This window comes from Triturus cristatus, chromosome 11, assembly GCF_964204655.1.
Source record: "Triturus cristatus chromosome 11, aTriCri1.1, whole genome shotgun sequence".
Taxonomy (NCBI): domain Eukaryota; kingdom Metazoa; phylum Chordata; class Amphibia; order Caudata; family Salamandridae; genus Triturus; species Triturus cristatus.
In genome coordinates, this window is record NC_140594.1 from 175,579,982 (window position 1) to 175,601,433 (window position 21,452).

Genomic DNA, 21,452 nt, shown 5'->3' on the forward strand with positions numbered 1-21,452 from the left:
CTTCCAGCTTGGTTTGGGTTTTATATTAACACAAACCTGTGCCCAGGGTATTCGAGAGCTTTACAACTGAATTAGACAACTTTACACTTTGTTTTGGTACGTGGAGATTAAAGTGATTTGCCCAGAATCCAATGTGGAGCAGAGGCATAGATTGGAACCTGGCACCCCGGTTTTAAAGTTAGCAGCTCTAGGTGCCAAGCGATATAGATATGACAACAGCTTTTTAAAGAAAATTAACACAAATGTGTTAATTAAGCGTGCAGTGAGCTGTCAATTGAATTCAAATTGGGTTTTATAAAGGGCAAGGTGTGAGTGGAGAATTGGGCATCTGGGCTTTAACATGCTTGGCATACTTTGAGATGGAGTACTATTGCCCTACAATAGCTTACAAGAGTAGCATGGGCTCCCAGTAGGCCATTTTTTGGCTAATGGCAATTTGTTGGCTGCAATGGAGAACCTGTGCGGCATTACAGACGTGTCATTACTGACCAACACCCTTTAATACAAACGCTATACCATAATGGGTAGAAGGAGCAGGCTCATCAACTGGTTTGTTTGCACTCTAGCATAGAGCACGCATGACTCCCAGATGCTGGGAGGGGGATGTGGGCAAAGACCCAACAAAAAGTGAGTGATCTCAACTATCCAGGAAAGTGTCACAGAAAGTTAAAGTCCAATATATTCCTCACAATATTCTTCAGAGGGCCTGTCTGGATCCCCTCCAAATGCCCCTGATGTCAGCAACTGGAGGGCAGATATGGGACATGTTGGCGGCTGGGAGTATGGGGTGTGCACCCCCAGAGGACGCCTTGCTAGGGCTATTCAAACACCTGAAAACATCTAGGGCTAAAGTTAGGTTAATTGATTTGGCATTACTGATCCCATATAGGCTCATGGCCATATACTGAAAAGCTCCGCTATTACCCAATGAAGCTCATTGGTGCAGAACGACGCTTAAGTGGGGACGGGCAAGGCAGGAGCTCTTAGGCGGGAAGCAGCCAGAGGGCTGTGGAGGTACCTCATAGTAGCAGGCTGGAAAGTTCTCTTGGCGAACTTACAAACCTATAGCGAAAGTCAGTCGGATTCATGTTTTTACTCACCTTAACAAATGCATTTACTAGTGTGCCTGGGGGACCCTGACCAGCTACTCTTCAGCATAAATCTGTTGATGAACCAGTGCTTGAGTCACCCTATTGTCTCAATTTTCCTTGCCAGACTCTCCTCACAAGCTTATGTTTTACCCCAGGTTCAGAAGATTCAGTGAAATAGTCTGACTTAAATGGTATGGCAGACACCATAATTAAAACCCAAAAGGAATGGTTGTAGACTTTGAATGGAAAGGGCCTTAAATAGTGTTTAAGTATGTCCTGAACAGACGTTGCTTTGCATGTTTTAATGCTTTTAGTTGGTTAAACAAGTTCATGAGATAAATCAAGGCTTCCTCTAACTTGGTAGGAAGGCACAAAAAAAAAGTGTCCTCATACTGTCAAAATACTATGTCAATGTGTGGCATCGATCAAGCTACTAAGTAAATGCAATAAATGTTTTTTTTTTTTTTTTAAATGTGCCTTTTCTAAAGCAAAGTTTTAGATCTCTTGTAAAAAGTGCTTCAGAATCCCCCGATTGGAAAATACAGTGTTTAAGATAAATGAAAAATACCCTGAAAGAAAACCTTAACTACAGATACACCATATTTCACATCTAGGTATAGATGGCACAGTAGTAAGTGTTCTGGGACCTGGCGCACAGGTAGTGCTGTTCTAATGTTTGACTTTCAAATTCAGTCTAACATCTGAAGCTACATGAAGCCACATCTTACTGCGCTAGGCAAAGTTTAGAACAAACATGTTGAATCCTCCTAGAACTGTAGAAAAGAAAGCAGGAGTTAGATTTGTTAATTTCAAATCAGTAGAATGCCCTTAAGCACAACAGCTACCTACATTTAGGAATCCCTTGAAAATATTTGGTTAACATTTCCTCCACAACGTTGTGGAGGGGATGTGAAAATGGCAAGAGGGGGTCGACCTCCAAGCTGGTCAACCAGGTTAGAGTCATCAGGGAAGCTCAACTTCCTGTGATTCTGGGCAAATCACTATATCTTACTATCAAAAATTGTCAGTCTAACTTAACTGGTGCTCATGTAAAGCACTCCGATACCTTTGGGTCACGTTCACACTATGTAAAACTTTATAAACGAAAATCATACCTTCCCTACAGGTTAGATTTTCTGGCGTCTTATACATTTGATATCAATGAACCTAGGATGCTGAACCACCTCTTATTCACGGTTTCCCTCCCAGATTGCACCTCTGCCTATTTTTATTCTGTCAATATCCACAGGGTTGATAGTTTCTATAATTGTACTTTTGTTCCACAATTGGAGTAAAATGATTTAAAACATTAAAGTTATGAAGCATTCTGGAATTTAAATCAGACAATGTGATAACAAGGAAACCCATTAGGAAGGATTGAAGAAATCCAACTGCTATCTGGCAATATAAACATGGTTATTCTGTAAATAATCAGCTAGGATGAGGAACATTACACTTACCTGGTGAGCTCTGCATATAAGATCCAAGTCATGTTTATGGAGAAATTTTGCAACAACTTCAGCTCCAAAAGTGAAGGAAACTCCCCGGTCATTCTCTCCCCATCCCAGCACATCTTTGTCAGGATCAGACCACAACAGATCACACAGGAGACCCTGATCTGGAACATCAGTAGGACGCATAATCCGCCTTATCTGTTCCATAGACTGAAGATCTGGCGAAAGGCCTGTGAAAAAAAAAAAAAAATTAATAAAAAGCATGGTTCAGTTGGAGAATCTTCCTTTTTCAAACTAGGAAACGTGTCAATTCTTATGTTGGAGTAATTCTTCCATAAAGCCATATGTAAATCCCCAATCTTAGTTTTTGTTCATGAAAACCATGTGCAGAGCAACAGGAACAAATACCTTAAAGACTAGATGGATAAGTTACTTGTAATCCTAGTTCTCTTCCAGGGGTATACTCCGTCATAAGCACTGAAGGAACTCATTACTTACCTGTAACTGCGGTTATCCAGTATTGGTATCTTCCATAGACTCACATGCCTGAATCATTCCCCGTCGTCGGGATGGGAGTCACCGGTAAACAACAAAGCAATGTCTTAGTAGACATATATAGTAACAGGCCCTAGAGGCCTCAGCTTAGTAAGCTATCCATGTCCTCCTGTAAAAAGGACCAAATTTTGGCCAGTAGCCAATCAGCTAGCACCACCCTCTAGAACCCTCCTGGAAGGAGCTCTAGTCCCTCAGATTTTCGTAAGTACAGTGCTAAGTAGTTGTATCATTGAGAGATCCAAAAGAGCCCTTCCAGGGGAGGCGGGTGGGTTGCATGTGAATCTATGAAAGATACCAATACTGGATAACCGCAGTTACAGTAACGCGTTCCTTATCCAGTATTAGGGTATGTTTCATAGATTCACATGCCTGAATCAGAGTAGTAAGCAATGATAAGCACATTTCGAAATGTACAGTAAATATACAGTCACTAGGTAATAACATATCCATGTGAAAAAGAAAACCGCACTAGAAAGCAATGACACAGCCAATGTATACATTAGTGCGAAATGTGCGCTGCAAGGCAAGGATGGTGGGATGAAAGAAAAAGGGCTCACCTCTATTGAAAGAGGAGACGGAGTACCGCTTGACCCACTGCGGCATCCTTCATGATCTCCGTGTCCAGGCAGTAATGCTTGGTGAATGTATGCGGCGTGTTCCATGTGGCCGCTCTACACATGTCTCCAATGGGCACCCCTGAAAACAGTGCCATGGAGGTAGACATGGCTCTTGTGGAATGGGCACGAACTGTTGATCGCAGCGGACGTCCTGCCGTTTGAGGACAGAAGGTGATGGCTGAAGAAATCCAGCGGGAAATGCTCTGTTTTGTGAGCGGTAGCCCTTCGAGGCCTACTGTATGCTACGAAGAGTTGATTAGACTTACGAAATGATTTCATTCTCTCAATGTAAAACTTTAGGCAGCGCTTAATATCCAAGGTATGTAGAGTTCTCTGCCACCGTTTGAGGATTCGAGAAGAATGAGCGCAGAACAGGTTCATTAAGGTGGAACTGAGATGGAACTTTAGGAATAAACGCTGGATTTGTGCAGAGAAGGACCCTATCCTGTTTGAACTGAAGGAATGGGCTTTGGATGGAGAACGCTTGGAGCTCCCCCACTCGCCTCGCCGAGGTAAGGGCCAGCAGGAGCGTAACCTTCCAGGAGACATACTTAAGGTCAGCTCTGTGGATTGGTTTGAACGGGTGTTTCATTAGTTGAGCCAAAACTGTATTGTGATGCCAAGCCGGCGGACAGGCTTTACTGGAGGAAATGTTCGAAACAGTCCTTTAAGGAATTGCTTAATGAGTCTATGAGACCATAATGATGGACCTGAAGAGGATCTCCTGAAGCGCGATATTGCTGCTAAGTGGACCTTAATGGAGGCATGAGCAAGACCAGATTTTGCCAGATGCAGGAGGTACGGCACGACTTGCTCCGGGGTGGAAGAAAAAGGGTGCAACCTGTTTTACACCAGATACAGAATCTTCCATTTGAGTGAATACGTTTTGTTGGTACTATCTGCTCGAGCAAGAATTTGTCTGCAGTCTGGAGGGATGTCTAAGCCCTGAAACTCTCTGAACTCAGGAGCCATGCTGATAACCTGAGAGATGCTGGATCCGGATGTTGAACCTGCTGATTGTTGAGCGTTAGAAGAGATGGAAAAGGCTTCAATATGATTGGAGGTTCCAGGGAAAGGAGGTGAAGTTCCGTGAACCAATGTTGGCGTGGCCAAGCTGGAGCTATTAATATAAGAGTGCGGGGTTCCGCTTTCATCTTCCTTAGTACCCTGGGAATCAGGGGAAACTGCGTACGCAAAGACGTTGCACCATGCGATCGAAAAGGCATTCCCCAGAGACCCTGGTTGGGGATGCCAGCTTGCAAAGTGTTGGCATCTTGCGTTCTGCTGAGTGGCGAAGAGGTCCAGCAGAGGGGTGCCCCATTGAGCAAATATGTTGCTGAGAACTAGTTGATCCAGCTCCGACTCGTGGCAGACTGCCTGTCTCCTGCTGAGATAATCTGCCAACACGTTGTGGGCGCCAGGAACATAATCTGCTCGGAGAGAGATGTTGTGACGGAGCAGCCAGTTCCAAATCTTTTGCGACTCGCGCGAAAGTGTCAGCGACCGAGTTAGTCCTCGTTTGTTCAGATAGTGCATTGTTGTGGTGTTGTCTGTCCGGACAAGCACTATGGAGTTTTTGATTCTTGGAAGGAAGGCTACCAGAGCCAGATACTGCACGTAGTTTTAGAAGATGGATATGAAGCATCTTCTCTGAAGGGGACCACTTTCCGCTTATCTGCAGTTCTTGAAGGAAAGCCCCCCCCAGCCCTCTAAGGAGGCGTCCGTGGTGATTAAATGAGGAGCAGCAAGAAAGGCAAGCCTTGAGAGGTTCTGGGGGAAAACCCACAATCGTAGAGCTTGTTTGATCACCGGGTCACCTGGATGATGTCGAAGGACCCTGTACACTGGATCCACTGATCCGACAGTGCTTCCTGAAGGGGTCGCATCCGAAGACGGCAATGCGGGACTAATAGGATGCAAGACGACATCATCCCGAGTAGGGTTTTGAAGAGACGCACTGACAGCGTCTTTCTGGACATTATCCGGAGCGCCAAACACTGAAGTTTGTCCTTGCGTTCCTGTGATGGGAATGCTTTGCTCCGTATAGTGTCTAGAGTAGCTCCCAGAAATTGCATGCGCTGATCCGGCTGCAGGACAGACTTGCCTTGGTTGAGAGTTAGTCCCAGTGAATCAAAAAGATTAAGACGGGTGTTGGAAGACCTTGTCGCGCCTTCTAGAGATGGAGACTTGATAAGCCATTCGTCTAGATATGGGAAGACTTGGTGATGGTAATGGCGTAGGTGTGCAGCCACTGGAGCTAGACATTTGGTGAAAATACATGGTGCCGATTTGAGTCCAAATGGCAGAACCCGAAACTGGTAATGCCTGCCCGCCACCATGAATCGCAGGAATTTTCTGTGGTTGCGGTGTATTGGTATATGAAAATAGGCGTCTTGTAGGTCTAAACGACACCATGTAGTCGTTCGCATTGAGTAGATGTAAACCCTCCTGAATGGTGATCATACGAAACGACTTTTCAGAAACTTGAGATCCCTCAAGTCCAATATAGGTCTCTATATAGGTCCATTTTTTCGGAGGAAGAAGCGGGAGTAAAACCCTTTTCCCCGTTGGCTTGGGGGAACTCTATAGCTCCCTTTTAACCTACTACCTGAGTGCCCAAGCTCAGTTTGCATACCACTGGTTTGTGCCCACTCCATTCATGCCACAGGTGGCTGTGGAGGACTGGATAGCTAGACCGCTGCCACTGCGCGGCATTATTCACGGCCCGGTTAGTGCGATTGAGACGCCGGCTACTACAGTGACTTGCACGATAGATGCGTGGCAGCGGATTCTTCGTAAGGTGGCGCTTCAGTTCTTATATGCACCGACCTTGCCACTAGTTTACTACCCGGAGTTGTCATTATTGCAAGAAAGAGGGTTCCAGGGGATGTGCACTAGGCGGCGGATCTGCAGCTGGGGCGATTTATTCCTGAATGGGCGGTTCAAAACGAGAGAACAGTGGTTTCAGGGGGGTCAGCCTACTCCGCTGGAAGTCTTTTATTATCTTCGGTTGAGGCAGGGGCTCCAAGATATCTTACCAAAGTTCCCAGAGGAACCTGGTGTAGTACAGCCTCTGCGAGTCTTACTTACGTCTGCGGACGGCAGACACCTAGTATCGCACCTGTATCGCAGCATTAGGGAGCAAAGTGGGAGTGGAGCATGCAGAGCGCTTGGACAGTGGAGTGAGGACCTGGGAAGAGACATAACGGAGGCGCAGTGGACGTATTGTTGTGCACAGACCTCGCAGATATCGGCCAGCTGCAGACTACGTATTATTCACTATAAGTTTTTGCAGCGTTTATACTGCACACCAGTGCGGAAGTTGCGATTTCGTCTGGCGGATAACGACAGATGTGAGCGGTGCCGCTCGGAAGGAGCTGGGTTTTTACACCTGGCATGGTTATGTCCGGCTGTGTCTGATTATTGGGCGCAGGTGCACACTGCGCTAGTGGCAATGCTGGGCGCCACAATAGACTGATCCACTAGTGATGCTCCTGGGGTACACTATGGGAATAGCCAAGGTACATCGGAAATTTGGGAATATTGCTCTTTTGATGGCGAAAAGGAGGGTGGCATGTAGGTGGGGGAGAGGCCGTGCGCTGAAATTTAAGGAGTGGATAGCGGAATTATATTGTCAGTAACAGAATACAATATACGCAGACACAACCATTGAGTAGTAGAGCCACGGATATATGGGACCCGTTTAGAGCATACTTGGCAGCGCAGGCAGTGACTGAGTGTAACGGAACTCTTGAGGCAAGTGGTGCTGGTTCCACTGCTGCACCGGAGAGTTCGGAACAGTAGGCTGGGGTTATGCTGTACTGATGTGTGGCTGGCTGATGCTAGAGGAAATGGTAAGAGTTGATGTAATCGCAAGAGGTGTTAGTCGTGAAAGAACGAATACCTGAGAGAAGGATGTGCACTCATTCCACAAATTTGATTATGTAGCAGTGGCACATTGTAGTAGCGTGGCAAAGACTACAGCATCGCCATAGGGACCTTAGACGGATAGGACATATGCATGGATGATATGTGAAATCGATTGCAATGCATCGCCTCCGGACCTCCGGGTTGTTGGACAAATGGCTGTGACTATACATGATGATAACGAGTAGATGTGGTAGATGATAGCCGGCCCGAGAGGTTGTAGGCGTGATTGTGTACAATTGTTTTGAGATGGTAAAGGTTTTTGAAACTAAAAAAAAAAAAACTATAGCTCCCTTCTGGAGCATAATCTTCACCTCTAGAATTAAAGGACGTAGGTTTTTGAGAGTTGTTTGGCGGGGAGGAGTTTGGGGAGGGATCCGTATGAATTCCAGAGAATAGCCGAATTGTACTAATTGTAGGACCCACCTATCCGTAGTGGATAGAATGATCCTAAGTGGGAGATTTTTCGGCCAATCTTTGAGGGTGGAGAGAAGTTAGAAGCCGGCTGCAGTTGAAAGTCATTGCCGCCGAGCGGCGCCCTTTTGTCTTCCTCCCTTGCCACGAAAGGAAGATTTGTGGTACGAGGATTGCTGTCGCTGCTGGTATTGCGGACGGTATTGTTGGGAGGAAGAAAAGGAAGAACGTTGTTGGAAATCTCCCCCCTAGTGGAAGTGTGACCTCTCCCTCTTGAACCACGAAAGGAAGGGTTCAAAATTGTAAAGAACCCAAAGCCCTGGCGGTATCAGTATTTGATACCCTGCAATGCCTCAATGAGGTCCGAAGAGAAGTTGATCATATGGCATATCCAGCACTTTGGTTTGGACCTCCGGCCTGAAAGAGGTTGTCTTGAGCCAGGCCTGGCGGCGAAGGACTGCTGCGCCAGCGAGCTGTCTAAAACCGGTCGAAGCAATATCCATTGCACAGTCTATAAGTTCAGAGGCAGATCTTCCCCCTCTAGCAAAATCTTTTTTGCGTCGTCTTTCGATTCCTCTGGCAAGTCCGCCAAGTATGGTGAAATGTCCGCCCACATCGGACGGTTGTAACGTCCCAACATTGCAAGGGTGTTGGAGGCACGTACTGTCAAGGCTGACAGAGGAAAAACGTTTGCCTATGTTTTCCAGTCTTCTACCCTCCTTATCTGGTGGAGCTGTCAACAGAGCAGCTGGGTTGTTTGACCTCTGTGCAGCCTGAGTAATAACAGAGTCCGGCTTTGGATGGCCTGTGAGACAAGCCGGAGCGGTGTCTGGAGCTATATATTTTTTGTCCAGGCGTGGTAGTACTGGGGGGACCGATGAAGGGTTCTGCATAATCTTTATGCCTTGTTCCCAAATGTAATCAATTATAGGAATTGCCCGGACAGACTTTTTGAAAGGTTCTTTAAAATCATTAAGGAAACAGTCTTGTTGGTGCGAAGGCATGGGAATCTGGAAGCGCTGGGCAGCTCTTTCTATGATATTACGAAAACCGCCAATGTCTTCTGGCGGTGAGTCGGCTGCGGTAGGGGCAGGTGAAACCGGGCAGGGAAGGATGTAATCATCCCCATTCATCCTGGTGAGACTGGATGTCCTGAAATTCTCCTTCAGGATCCTCCTCATCCTCGTTGTCAAGAGGTGGGACGAGGTGGCGATGCGACAGGCTCTGGCTGCAAAACCAATGGAGGCGGTCGTGGCCGTGATGGTGGAGGCCCAGGTGGCATCGGGGAAGGTGCCGGCGTTGGAAACCGTGGTTTGTAATCAGATATTAGGAATTGGAGGTCCGTGACCAGAGCCGCAGGCAGACAAACCATGGAAGGTGGGGGCTGAAAGTATTCCTGCGGTGAAACCTCCTGATATTCCTGGGCCATGTCCTCATAGTCAGACATCTTGATACTTTACATTAAGTTGCGATGGACTTGTCGCCACAGGAAAGAGACTGGCGTCATCCGAATCCTCCTCTTCAAAAAGGTGAGTCGGAGGCAAGGTTGGGACCTTACTGGGTGAAGTGAGGGCCGGAGTCAGTGCACGTTTGGTTATTTTTAGGTGCACATATGTACTTTGTATATCTGAATCTACATCAGTAGACGGGCGAGCTATAGACTGTGTTACAGGTATCAATTGCATGTGAGACGTAGTCGACGAGGTAGTCGTCAGTGTCAGCGACGAGGATAATGAAGAGGATGGTTTCTTCGTCGACGATGGCGACGGTCTCGTCGACTGTGCTAGTCGTCGACGGTGTTGTCGTCGAATGCTTAGTCGACGGAGTCCTAGTCGACAACGATGTTGGGGTCGACGAGGGAGCTTTCGTCGGCAGTTTAATAGACGATGATTTTTTTAATGTCTAGCGTCGACGAGATAGCTTTACCTGCCGTCGACGATGAAGTAGTTGTCATCGAAGACATAGATTGGGAAGTAACCGTCGACAGGGTCGTCGACGAGGTAACATAAATTGCTGTCGACGGAGGTCTTCTCGTTGAAGCCACCGCCGACGAGGTCGTCGATGGGGTGGAGACTGGTTTTTTGAATGTATGTGGCACAGCCTTAGGAGAAGCAATCCCTTGCGGAGCCAGGCCAGGACCTCTGAAGACTTTCTGCGTCTTCTTTTGAGGTGGCTGCGGCGAAGGGCCTGGAGAGGACACCCTTGGTCTTTTACGTGAGGAGTGAGACGAGATAGAAGAACCCTCACTTTCCTCAGAGGACACAACAGATTCCTTGTCCTTTAGCCTATGCAGCCAAATTAAAAGGCATCCTTCTCGGTCTTTCAAGGTTTTAGATTAGATGGTACGACATACCTTGCACTCTTTCGAATTGTGGCTCGGATAGAGGCAATACAGACAGTCCTTATGCTGGTAGTTGACGTGAAGCCTCTTCTTCCCACATGAAGCACAGGATCTAAAGAGCCCCTTCTTTGGTGTATCAGCCCTGGTGAAATCCAAGAAATTTATAGCAAGAAATACTGGAAATCCAAAAGAAATGAGCAGAGCTTAGTGGAGACTCCCTTAGCACGACGTGCGGTAGAAAATCTGAGGGACTAGAGCTCCTTCCAGGAGGGTTCTAGAGGGTGGTGCTAGCCGATTGGCTACTGGTCAAAATTTGGTCCTTTTTACATAAGGACATGGCTAGCTTACTAAGCTGAGGCCTCTAGGGCCTGTTACTATGTCTACTAAGACATTGCTTTGTTATTTACCGGTGACTCCCATCCAGACGACGGGGAATGATTCAGGCATGTGAATCTATGAAAGATACCCTAACACTGGATAATTATCTCCGCCCACGTGCGGGAACCCGGAGAAGCATATACAAAAACACATATGTATATGTAGTAGAAAAGGAGTACATAGTATGAGATATACACATACATGTATAACAGAAAATATGCAGCCATAAACATACCCTATAGGCTAAGAAGCCAGATTTACATGTATTTCTCTAGTATGAAAATAACCCATAAACAATGAAAGAGAAGGCCATGTAGTCATAGCATTCCGCAAAAAAACTTATTTTCATCTAATAAAACAGGTAATGGCAGGCAATTAGCCTAAAGAAGGCTGCATAAATCAATAACATCCCTGTACAGAAAAGGAAACTGGCACCTCGCCTTTAAGGCCTCAGTGACCCTGAGCACTTTGCCTTTAAGACCTCCTAGAGACCCTGCTCCCATCATGCACCACAGGTGACAGGTCAGTTCTTTTGTACGGTATAAGAAGCCTGTAAAAACCTGCATCAGAGATACAAGAACAAGTAAACTTAATGCTCGTCCTGGGAGGCGGGAGGGTTGCTTATGACTGAGGAGTATACCCCTGGAAGAGAACTAGGATTACAGGTAAGTAACTTCTCCTTCTCTTCCAGGGGATACTCATCAATAGTCATAAGCACTGAATTGAGTAGCAAGTCCATACCCACTTCTGAGCGGACGAGCAAAAAACAGTGAATTAAGTAGACGTACACATGTTACAGTATTAGCAAGCAAGTTGCACAGTGAGGCTTGCCCAACCTGAGCGTCTGCCTGCGTGTCCGCATCTAAACAGTAGTGGCGAGTAAAGGTATGAACTGATCGCCATGTAGCTGCTCTACAAATTTCTGCCATGGGGACATTCCTCAGGAGAGCCGTGGTAGAAGCTTTTCCCCTAGTGGAATGGGCCTTCGGCTTCCCCGGAAGGGACGTTGGCCAATTGGTATGACAGAATACAAGAAACTATCCATCTAGAAATGGCTCTTTTGGAAGCTGCAGAACCTGTGTTACAGGACCATAGTTAATAAACAAATGTTCTGATTTCCTCAGTGTCTTAGTTCTGTCCAAATAAAACTTAAGAACCCTCTTGAGATCTAGGGAATGAAGATCTTTCTAGTGGATTCAAAGGATTCGGAAAAAAGGTAGGTAAAGTGATAGTCTGGTTAATGTGAAAGTCCGAGACTACTTTAGGCAAAAGGCTAGGATGTGTTCTGAGAACTACTGTTAGCGTGGAACACAGTACAAGGTTCCTTACAGCAAAGAGCCTGGATCTCTCACCCTGCGAGCAGATGTAATGGCTACCAGGAACGCGACTTTCCATGTTAAATGCTGTAAGGAAACTTTAATAGGCTCGAAAGGAGCCCCCCATCAACTTTGTCAAAACAATGTTAAGCTCACATGGAGGAGAGGGAGACCAGACTGGTGGGTAGATCTTTTTCAAGCCCTTAAGAAAATCCTTTATCACCGGGATTCTAAAAGTCTGATTGGGGGACTTCCTAAAGGCTGTGATTGCTGCAAGGTGAACTTTGATAGAAGTGAACTGAAGATCAGATCTAGCCAAATGCAGCAAGTAGGGTAAAATCACCTGTTCCTGACCCCGGATGGGATCATGTCCATTGTCCACACACCATAGGAAGAACAGCTTCCACTTGAAGGCGTACGATTTCCTCGTGGAAGTTCTTCACTTTGAGAATAGCCATACAGTCTGGATTCAATTGTAGGTGTCCATATTGGATGACTTCAGGAGCCATGCTGTCAACTGGGAGGACAGGTTGGGGTGGAATACTCCCTGCCTGTTTGGATAGGGAGATGCCGGCGGCATGGCAACCTCTTGTGTAGCACTTCCGATAGTTGAAGGAGGTCCGGAAACCACCACTGGCGAGGCCACTCTAGGGCTATTAGGATCATCCTGGAGTTGGTCCTGTACAACTTGTTGATTACCACTGGTATCAACAGGATCAATGGAAAAGCGTACAGTAAGCTTGGAGACCATTCGATCAAAAGGGCATTCCCTTGAGATCCTTGCTGGGGAAACCTGGATGAGAAGACGGGGCATTTTGCGTTAACCGCGACTGCTAACAAGTCGATGTCTGGTGTTCCCCATTCTCGAAAGATGCTGTGAGCGACTTCGTTGAGAACCCAATCGTGGGCTTCGACAAAGTCTCTGCTGAAAAAGTCCACCTGGGAGTCAAGAGCCCGGTAGATGAACGGCTACTATTGACAGGTCTCTCGCTAGAAGCCCGTTCCATATGGTTTGAGACTATGGAGAGTGTTCTTAATCGGGTACCTCCCTGTTTGCTCAAATACATTGTCGTTGTATTGCCTGTATTAGAATGGAGCGAGACTTGAACAACTGAAACAGGGACTTGAGAGCTGGATGTACGGCTCTCAACTCTAGCAGGTTGATGTGGTAGCTCTGCTCGGAGTCAGACCATAGACCTTGTACTTGCAGAGGGCCCATATGAGCACCCCAACCCTGGAGAGAAGCGTCCATGACTAAAGTCTGGGTTGGAGGGTCCTGGTGGAAAGGGACTCAGGTGCGATTGCTTCATCCACCACCAGATAGAGTCCTTTGCTGATTGAGAATTATCTGATCCTCCCAGCACCCTGATACTTGCATCCACTGGTCCTCCAAACGTTGTAGTGGACGCATGTGTAATTGTGTGTTTGGTACTGTAAAGATGCACAATGCCATTGATCCCAGTAGTGATGACACCTGTCGAACTGTCGTGAGATGTGTGAAGGGTCAGGCATTTTCCTTGGACTGATGACTAACTCTCCTCCGGACACACGCTTGCTTTTTCGGTGTCCAGGAAGGAGCCTAGGTAATGGATCTGGTTTGATTTAGTATGGATTTCTTGAAATGGACGTGAAGGCCCAAGTTGTGGAGAAGCTAAATGCAGCACGAGAGATGATCCTGCAGTAGAGTTGGATGAGCTCTTCAGGAGCCAGTCGTCCAAGTAAGGATATGAATATTTTCTGCTTGCGGAGGAAGGTGGCCACACATTACTACATTTGGAGAATGTTCGGGGAGCTGATTTGAGCCCGAACGGGAGAACTGAATACTGGTAATGTTGAAAAGACACTAGAAATTTTCGATGTTTCCTCGATATTGGTACGTGGAAGTATGCGTCCTGTAGATCGATTGAGCACATCCAATCCCCTTGATGAAGCTGTGGGAAAATTTGATGGAGTGCCAACATTCGAAATTTCTCTGCAAATGTATTTGCTCAGTCTCAAGTCCAGTATAGGCCTGTATTCTGTGGTGGGGCCTCTTTTTGAACAAGGAAGAAACTTGCTCAATAAGATGTTTACCTCCTTTTGTAACAACCATTGGTCGCAGTGAGAAATGCCTGAGGCATAGAAGGAGGAGTCTTGAACTTGAGAAGATAGCCATTTTGAACAATGTTATACGTTTCCACTCCTCCAGATGTAAAGTAACGCTTCCTCCCACTGGAGTGGACAACAGCTTTGGAGGAAGACACCTCATTGCTTCTGTGGCTGCTTTGGTGCTGCGGACTGCTGTTTACCGCCTCTGCCACGTCCCGGTCTACGTTGTTTGAACTGGGACCTTTGTTGCGTTTGACCCTGGTGCTGCGATGACCAGTTAGAGGATTGACCTACCTGTTGAAAAGAGCATTTGTCATAGGGACGAAAGGGACAACAAAATTCCTACTTTAAGGCCTACAGCCTTGAGTATCCAACTCAGTTCTCATTTTTGCCATTTAGTCGTCCGCATGTGACCCAAACGACGATGATCCATTAAAGGGCAGATTAACGATCTTTCTTTGAGCATCGTGTTTTAGATTCGTGAAACGAAGCCATGCTGATCTTCGTGAACAAATGCCATGTGCATATCCATGACCTGCCAAATCTGCAGAATCGGCTGCTGTACTAATGATCTGGTCAGCAACCAGGCCACCTTCTTGCACAATCTCTAGGAAATCCTTTTGATCTTCCTTAGGTAATCTGTGAATCTTGTTAGAGTCCCATAAAGATTGGTCGTATCGCCTCAGTAGAGCGGCTGCACTAGCCACTCATCACAGATCGACGTACTACACATTCTCCGTCCCAAAGAATCCATGTTTTTTCTGTCCTTCTCTTGAGAAGCAGATGACAGAAGTATTGGAATGTGCTTTCCTGGCAGCAGCGACTAAGGGAATCCGGTGGAGGGTCAGACCGCAGAAACAAGGAATCTTGGTCTGCGGCTTTGTATTTCTTTGAAATTCTTGAGGGACCCGAGCCCACTGTGGCAGGTGTCAAAATAGTCTTCATCGCAGGCTCCAACAATCCTGGAACCAAAGGCAGCAGAGGCTTTGCCGAAGCCAGATGGTGTAAAGTTCCAAATATTATGGATGTAGTAACCAGGAGGTACAGATATGGCTATGTTGAACTTGTTGGCATCTCTACAGAGCACCTCGTTGAATGTCCCAATATCAACAGGGGAAACCCTGGATGGTGGAGTTGAAGATATAGTAGGAAAATAATCTCTATACGATGACCTTGTTGATGCGGTCGTTGTAGGAGACCTCCGTCTTCTCCTTGGTGTATGTGAACGACGGGACCTTGAGCGCTCCTTGAGCGTGAGCGCCGTCTTAATGGAGATCTGGAACGCATCGGGGACCTACTAGCAGGAGGTCTTGAGCATCCCATGGTTAGAGGTCTCATTAGGTTTGTCTAACCATCTGGGTGACATGTTGATAGGTGATTTGCTCACCGGAGAGCCCTCTGGTGTAACTTGAATGATGGTTGTACCTGGCGAAGAAGAAGTCTCCCTCGATGTCGAGAGCCGTGATCTAGACGTTGGATCTTCCTACGCCTTCTGCAGGGATAACTTGCCTGTCCTTTGACGTTGAACCAGAAGAAGCCACCATCTAAGACTACGACCGTGGAGGTGACTCTGGACGGTGGAGATCTATGGGACGAAGTCCGACATCGGTCCCTTCGACGTCGACCGCTGATGATCATGCGATATACTCGACAGACTCTGCCCTCGACGTAGACCTCTGATAGGTCTGAGGGTGATCTGTGGTGTCTAGATGCGGACCCTCGAAAGGGGGCGGAGATAGACTTCGAACTCTGCATTGATGTCGATGGGCGCTTCGATGTCGACTGGTTTATCATGCTTCGAGCCCGAAGCATGTCTCGACAGACCTACTTCGACGGCAATCCTGTCCTTGACGTGAATGATGAATGCACTTTATCACTCAGTTTGCATATGTACGGTGTTTGCACTGCTGTCTTGTTGCCAATTCCTGTTCACCTAACGATTTTCGGTGCTTCCATGCTGCTGTGATTTATTTTCTATATTTTAATAACTGTATTGGCTGCAAATATATAAAGTTTTAAAAAGTTAAACAAAAAACTGAACTCAATTTGATTTGTATAAATGTTATTTATTTCCTAGAACCAAGCAAGCCTGGCACAGGTAAGTGTATTTGATCATTCAAGGAAGGTTATATATAAGCAAGCTGAATGAAAGTGACTTTGTTACAGGTTTGTAAATCTTTCAATATAGTATAAATTACTGTTAGATTACTTTAAAGATTTTTTCCTCTAGATTACTTTTTTTACTCAGTGAGATACACCTAGATATCACAGGGACATTCGCTAGAGAAAATGTGAAAGATTAACAGCTAGCCTGCACCTCAAGCTAGTTCCAATAAATCTTGTACCTGTGCAAAACTCCCCAGCACCAGCCGTAGCGTGACTCCTCTGTGCTCCAGATCCAAAATACACTACTACAAATGGGGGTGTGCAAGGCAATGAAGTCCAATAGAGACTGTAGGTAGTACCAAAAAAAGTTCTTGATTTGTAATTACATAGGGAAATTCTATGGTAAGCAGAGCTCAACCAACGTGTTTCATTCCCTCTAGGGGAACTTCATCAGGGCTGAAAATGACATGAAAACTGACAAATGACAAATAAAAAATAAGGACAAATGAACAACCACAGTAAGTTACAAAAAGGCACAAGACTCAAACAAACCCACAATTACTGCCACGGTGAGACTAAACATGTGACATTACGTCACGTGTTTAGTCTCACCGTGTCATTTTCAGCCCTGATGAAGTTCCCCTAGAGGGAATAAAACGCGTTGGCTGAGCTTTGCTTACCATAGAGATTGTATGAAATTACAAAACTTTTTTGATACGACCTACAGTCTATTGGACTTCATTGCCTGGCACACCCCCATTTGTAGTAATTTTAGAGAAAAAAGAGAATTAAGCAATTTAGTTCTTTGCCGTTTTTCAAAGTTCCATACAAAAACCAACTCCACACTTGGAACATTAAGGAAAAAGAGTATGTATTCCTATGGAGAGAAATTAAGTTATCCTTTAACAGGTAATTACTTTGTTGTGGGAGGTGGCATTCTGGGGTTAGAGCCAGGTTGTGGGAGCAAAGCTCGTGGGGTTAGCTCAGGGCACAGGGGTACCAGATTTAGCACCCAAAGTACACCCGCAGCGGCGCAGGGTGCTGGTTTGGTATCAGGTGCCCTGTTGATTTCAATGGAGATTCTCCAGTTTCAAAGCCTGCAGGCTTGGGGACGAAGATCTTCTGAAGGGGACAACCGGTTGGAGAGGTAAGTTGGGATGCTGGGACACAGTTGATTGGGCCAGCAAAGGCAGTGGGACTTCGGGTGCAAGGGTGTCTTTAGGTGTCTGGTTTTCCTTACCAGCTCTGGTCGCTGTCTGGGAGATCCATAAAGGCTGCAGGCTTCACTGGGAGATTAAAGGCAGGTCATATCACCAGAACTCTGGTCAGGATTGCTGGGGAGACCTTGTGGTGTTGGGCCACTCGAACCAGGGACGTCTGGTGCAGAGTGGTGCAGACTTGCAGATTTGGCTGGAAATCTGTGGGTGAGCAAATACGGTGCTCACGGGAGACAGTCTCTTGTGGAAGGCAGGGCAGGTTCTCTGGGTTCTTGAGGTTGCTGGCTGCAGGACACAGGGATTTTGCTTCTGCAGGTCTGAGGTGGGGACAGGCCAGTAGGGTTGGGGCCAAGTCAGTGGGTATCCTCTTAGCATTAGTACAGCTTCTTTGGTCCCTCTTCCTTTCTTCTTGGCCATTCTCGTCTGAGGCAAGGTTCAGGGTTGCCCCTAAATACTAGAATTAGAGGTGTTACAGCTAGGTAAAGGTAAAGACCAATGGGTCCCTTACTTTGGGTGGGTAGAAACTTATGCCACCCTCCTGTGGGAGGGGGCATATGCCTCACTGGTTAGCTGGGACCTCGCCCCCCCCACCCCCCCACCTCTGCAAAACGGCAGGGACAGTTGTACCTCACCCCTGCCACCAGAGGTGTGGGGTTGGCAAAGGCGGGCACACCTTCCTTCCACACTTGGTTTTCCTGCCCAAAGAGGGGGTCAGAACCAGTGGTGGCCAGTTGCTGGGAGCAGCAAAGGCCTGGGGAAGCTAACTAAGGCAGCAAGCCTTTGAAGCTTCCCCTTTGTGGACCCTGCCCATCCTGGGGAAGGAGGCTTGGCACCTCGTCTCAGGATGTGCATTGTTACAGACCAGAGAGCAGCAAGTTCTCGACCCAGGGGTCCAGAAACATGTCTGGTGGTGGCAGCTGGCGAGCTGTCTGGTGGTGGCAGCTGGCGAGCAGCCACTCAGCCTGGACTCTAGACTTAGGTAATTTTTCTTAAATCCCACACTGCCAGTGTGGGTTTAATGAGCGACCTTTGACCCGGTCACCAGGCAGGTCGCTCCCCCCCCATCCGCCACGCAGCCCCCTGTGGGTTGAACCTCGGTTGCCGCCTTTGCCGCCCGACTGCACTCTTTTATTCGGTACCCCTGCGCTTGGCTTCTGTGCCACTGTTTTCATTCTGTGCCCCTGTGGTTTGCTTTCTGTACCCCTGTGCTCTGTTGTCCCTCTCCCGCCGTTTTTTCCCTGGGTTTCCCCCCGCCGCTGAGCCCCTGCGGCCCCACCCCCTTCACTCCTATTGGCCGCCCCGCTCCCAGCTGCTCCTCCCTCTGCCCTCATATGAAGGCCGCGAAGCAGCCGCACAGCGGCCACGGGCGCGCCACTGGCGCGCCTAAGGCAAGCCAGTCTGCGCCCATCCGCGCATTGACTGCACCCAGCGCCAGAACCCCTGGACCCCGCAACGCCAGACTGCACTAAGACGAAAGCACCCTCCACACACTCAACACCAGACGAGATCACTCCTGCTACCGGGCCACCCCGAAACGCACCCAGGGGACTTTCACCTGCCGGAACTGCAGATTCACCAGCATCCAACCCTCCACACCACCAGCCAGAGAACCCAACCACCTCCGCTGCATCCTCCTCAACACCCGCTCCGCTCGCAAGCACGCCATCGAACACTGGGACCTCCAAGACTCCACCGCCCCAGACGTCGCCTTCCTGACGGAGACCTGGCTGAACGCCACCTCAGCACCAGACATCGCCATAGCCATCCCCACAGGGCTACAAGATCTCCCACAGAGACCGCACCAACGGATTGGGAGGAGGAATCGCCATCATCCACAAAGACCATCAAAATCTCAACGAACACCGATGACACCCTCACCAGCACATCCACTTCCAGATCCACACCGACCCCAACACCACCCTCAGAAGAACTCACATCTACAGACCTCCCGGACCCCGCCCACAGTTCAGTGACACCATCGCCGACCTCATCAGCACCCACGCCCTCGCTTCCACGGACAACATCCTCCTCGGGGACCTGAACTTCCACGTCAAGAACAACGACGCCAACTCCACCGCCCTGACAGACAACCTCAGACTCAAACAGCTCGTAACGACACCTACTCACGCCGCTGGACACACGGTCGACCCCATCTTCTCCGCAAGCCCCCACGTCTCCTTCAACCACACCACCGAACCACACTGGACCGACCACAGATGCGTCCACTTCACCTTCAGAAAATCCACCACACACCACCACACCCAACAGCTACCACGCCGCTGCTGGGGCAAGGTCACCGAGGACCAACTGACTACCGCCCTCGCCCTGAGACCACCCACCGCCGCAACCAACCTCAGAGTGGATAAATGACTGCGCCAACACCCTCGCCTCTCTCAAGAACTCTACAACCAACCACACCAACAAGAAAGCCGCCTGGTTCACCGAGGACCTCTGGATCTCCAAGCACACCTGTCGGAAGCTGGAGAAGAAATGGCTCCACGACCGAACACCAGACAACCACACAGCCCTCAAGAGCGCCACCCACAGACACCACCAACTCATCAAGACCGCCAAGACCGCCTTCAAGGACCGCCTAGACAACGCACACAACACCAAAGAGCTCTTCAGCATCGTGAAAACTCTCCAACCCCAGCTCCAACACCAATGACATCCCGCCATCTCAAGACCTGTGCGACTCCCTGGCCACCTTCTTCCACCGCAAGATCACCGACATCCACGACAGCTTCAACTCCGACCCCCCCCCCCGCACCCACCACCGAGTCCGCCACCCCTGCAACTACCACTTGCACCAGTCGCCTGACCGTCTGGTCCAGCGTCAGCGACGAAGACACCATCAAAACCATGAACTCCATCCACTCCGGATCCCCATCGGACCCCTGCCCTCACCAAGTCTTCAACAAAGCCAGCGCAACCATCGCGCCCCACCTCCGGAAAACAATAAACTTCCTTCGAGACAGCAACCTTCCCAGAAAGCTGGAAGCACGCCGAGAATCAACGCCCTTCTGAAGAAGCCCAAGGCAGACCCCAAGGACCTCAAGAACTTCCAGCCCATCTCCCTGCTCCCTTTCCCGGCAAAAGTGACTGAGAAGATGGTCACCAAACAGCTGACCAAACAGCTGACCCGCTACCTCGAAGTTAACATCCTGGACCCTTCCCAATCCGGTTTTCGCAGCAACCACAGCATAGAGACCGCCCTCATCGCCGCACTGATGACATCCGGACCCTGATGGACAAAGGAGAAACAGCCGCCCTCATCCTCCTGGACCTATCAGCAGCCTTTGACACGGTGTGCCACCGCACCCTATCAGCACGCCTCCATGACGCCGGTATCCAAGAGAAGGCCCTGGCCTGGACCACATTCTTCCTCTCCGGCAGAACCCAGAGTGTCCGCCTCCCACCCTTCCGCTCCCAAACCACCGAGATCTGCGGCGTCCCACAGGGATCTTTCCTCAGCCAGACGCTGTTCAACATCTACATGGCCCCCCTCGCCCACGTCGCACGACACCACAACCTCAACATCTCCTACGACGACACCCTGCTGATCATATCCCTCACCGAAGATCCCCACACCGCCAAAGCTAACCTCCACAGAGGAATGAAGGCCATAGCCGACTGGATGAAGGACAGCAGACTGAAGCTGAACTCAGACAAGACAGAGGTCCTCATTCTCTGACCCACCCCATCAGCCTGGGACGACTCTTGGTGGCCCACGTCACTAGGCACAGCCCTGGAACCCACGGACCATGCACGCAACCTGGGGGTCATCCTCGACTCCACTCTCTTCATGACCAGGCAAGTCAACGCAGTCTCTGCGTCCTGCTTCAACACCCTCCGTATGCTCTGCAGGATCTTGAAATGGATCCCCTCGACACGAGAAAAAACGTTACCCAGGCCCTCATCACCAACAGACTCGACTATGGGAACGCC

At 48.6% G+C, this 21,452-nt stretch overlaps 1 protein-coding gene across 1 annotated transcript in view; it reads right to left on the reverse strand.

Annotated features, from left to right (window-relative positions):
* PPP1CC (protein phosphatase 1 catalytic subunit gamma) overlaps positions 1-21,452 on the reverse strand; it is a 246,939-nt gene that overhangs the window by 44,099 nt on the left and 181,388 nt on the right. The window contains exon 5 of the mRNA XM_085635867.1: positions 2,552-2,775. Within this exon, the coding sequence (XP_085491993.1) occupies positions 2,552-2,775 (224 nt within the window). The remainder of the gene's footprint in view (positions 1-2,551; positions 2,776-21,452) is intronic.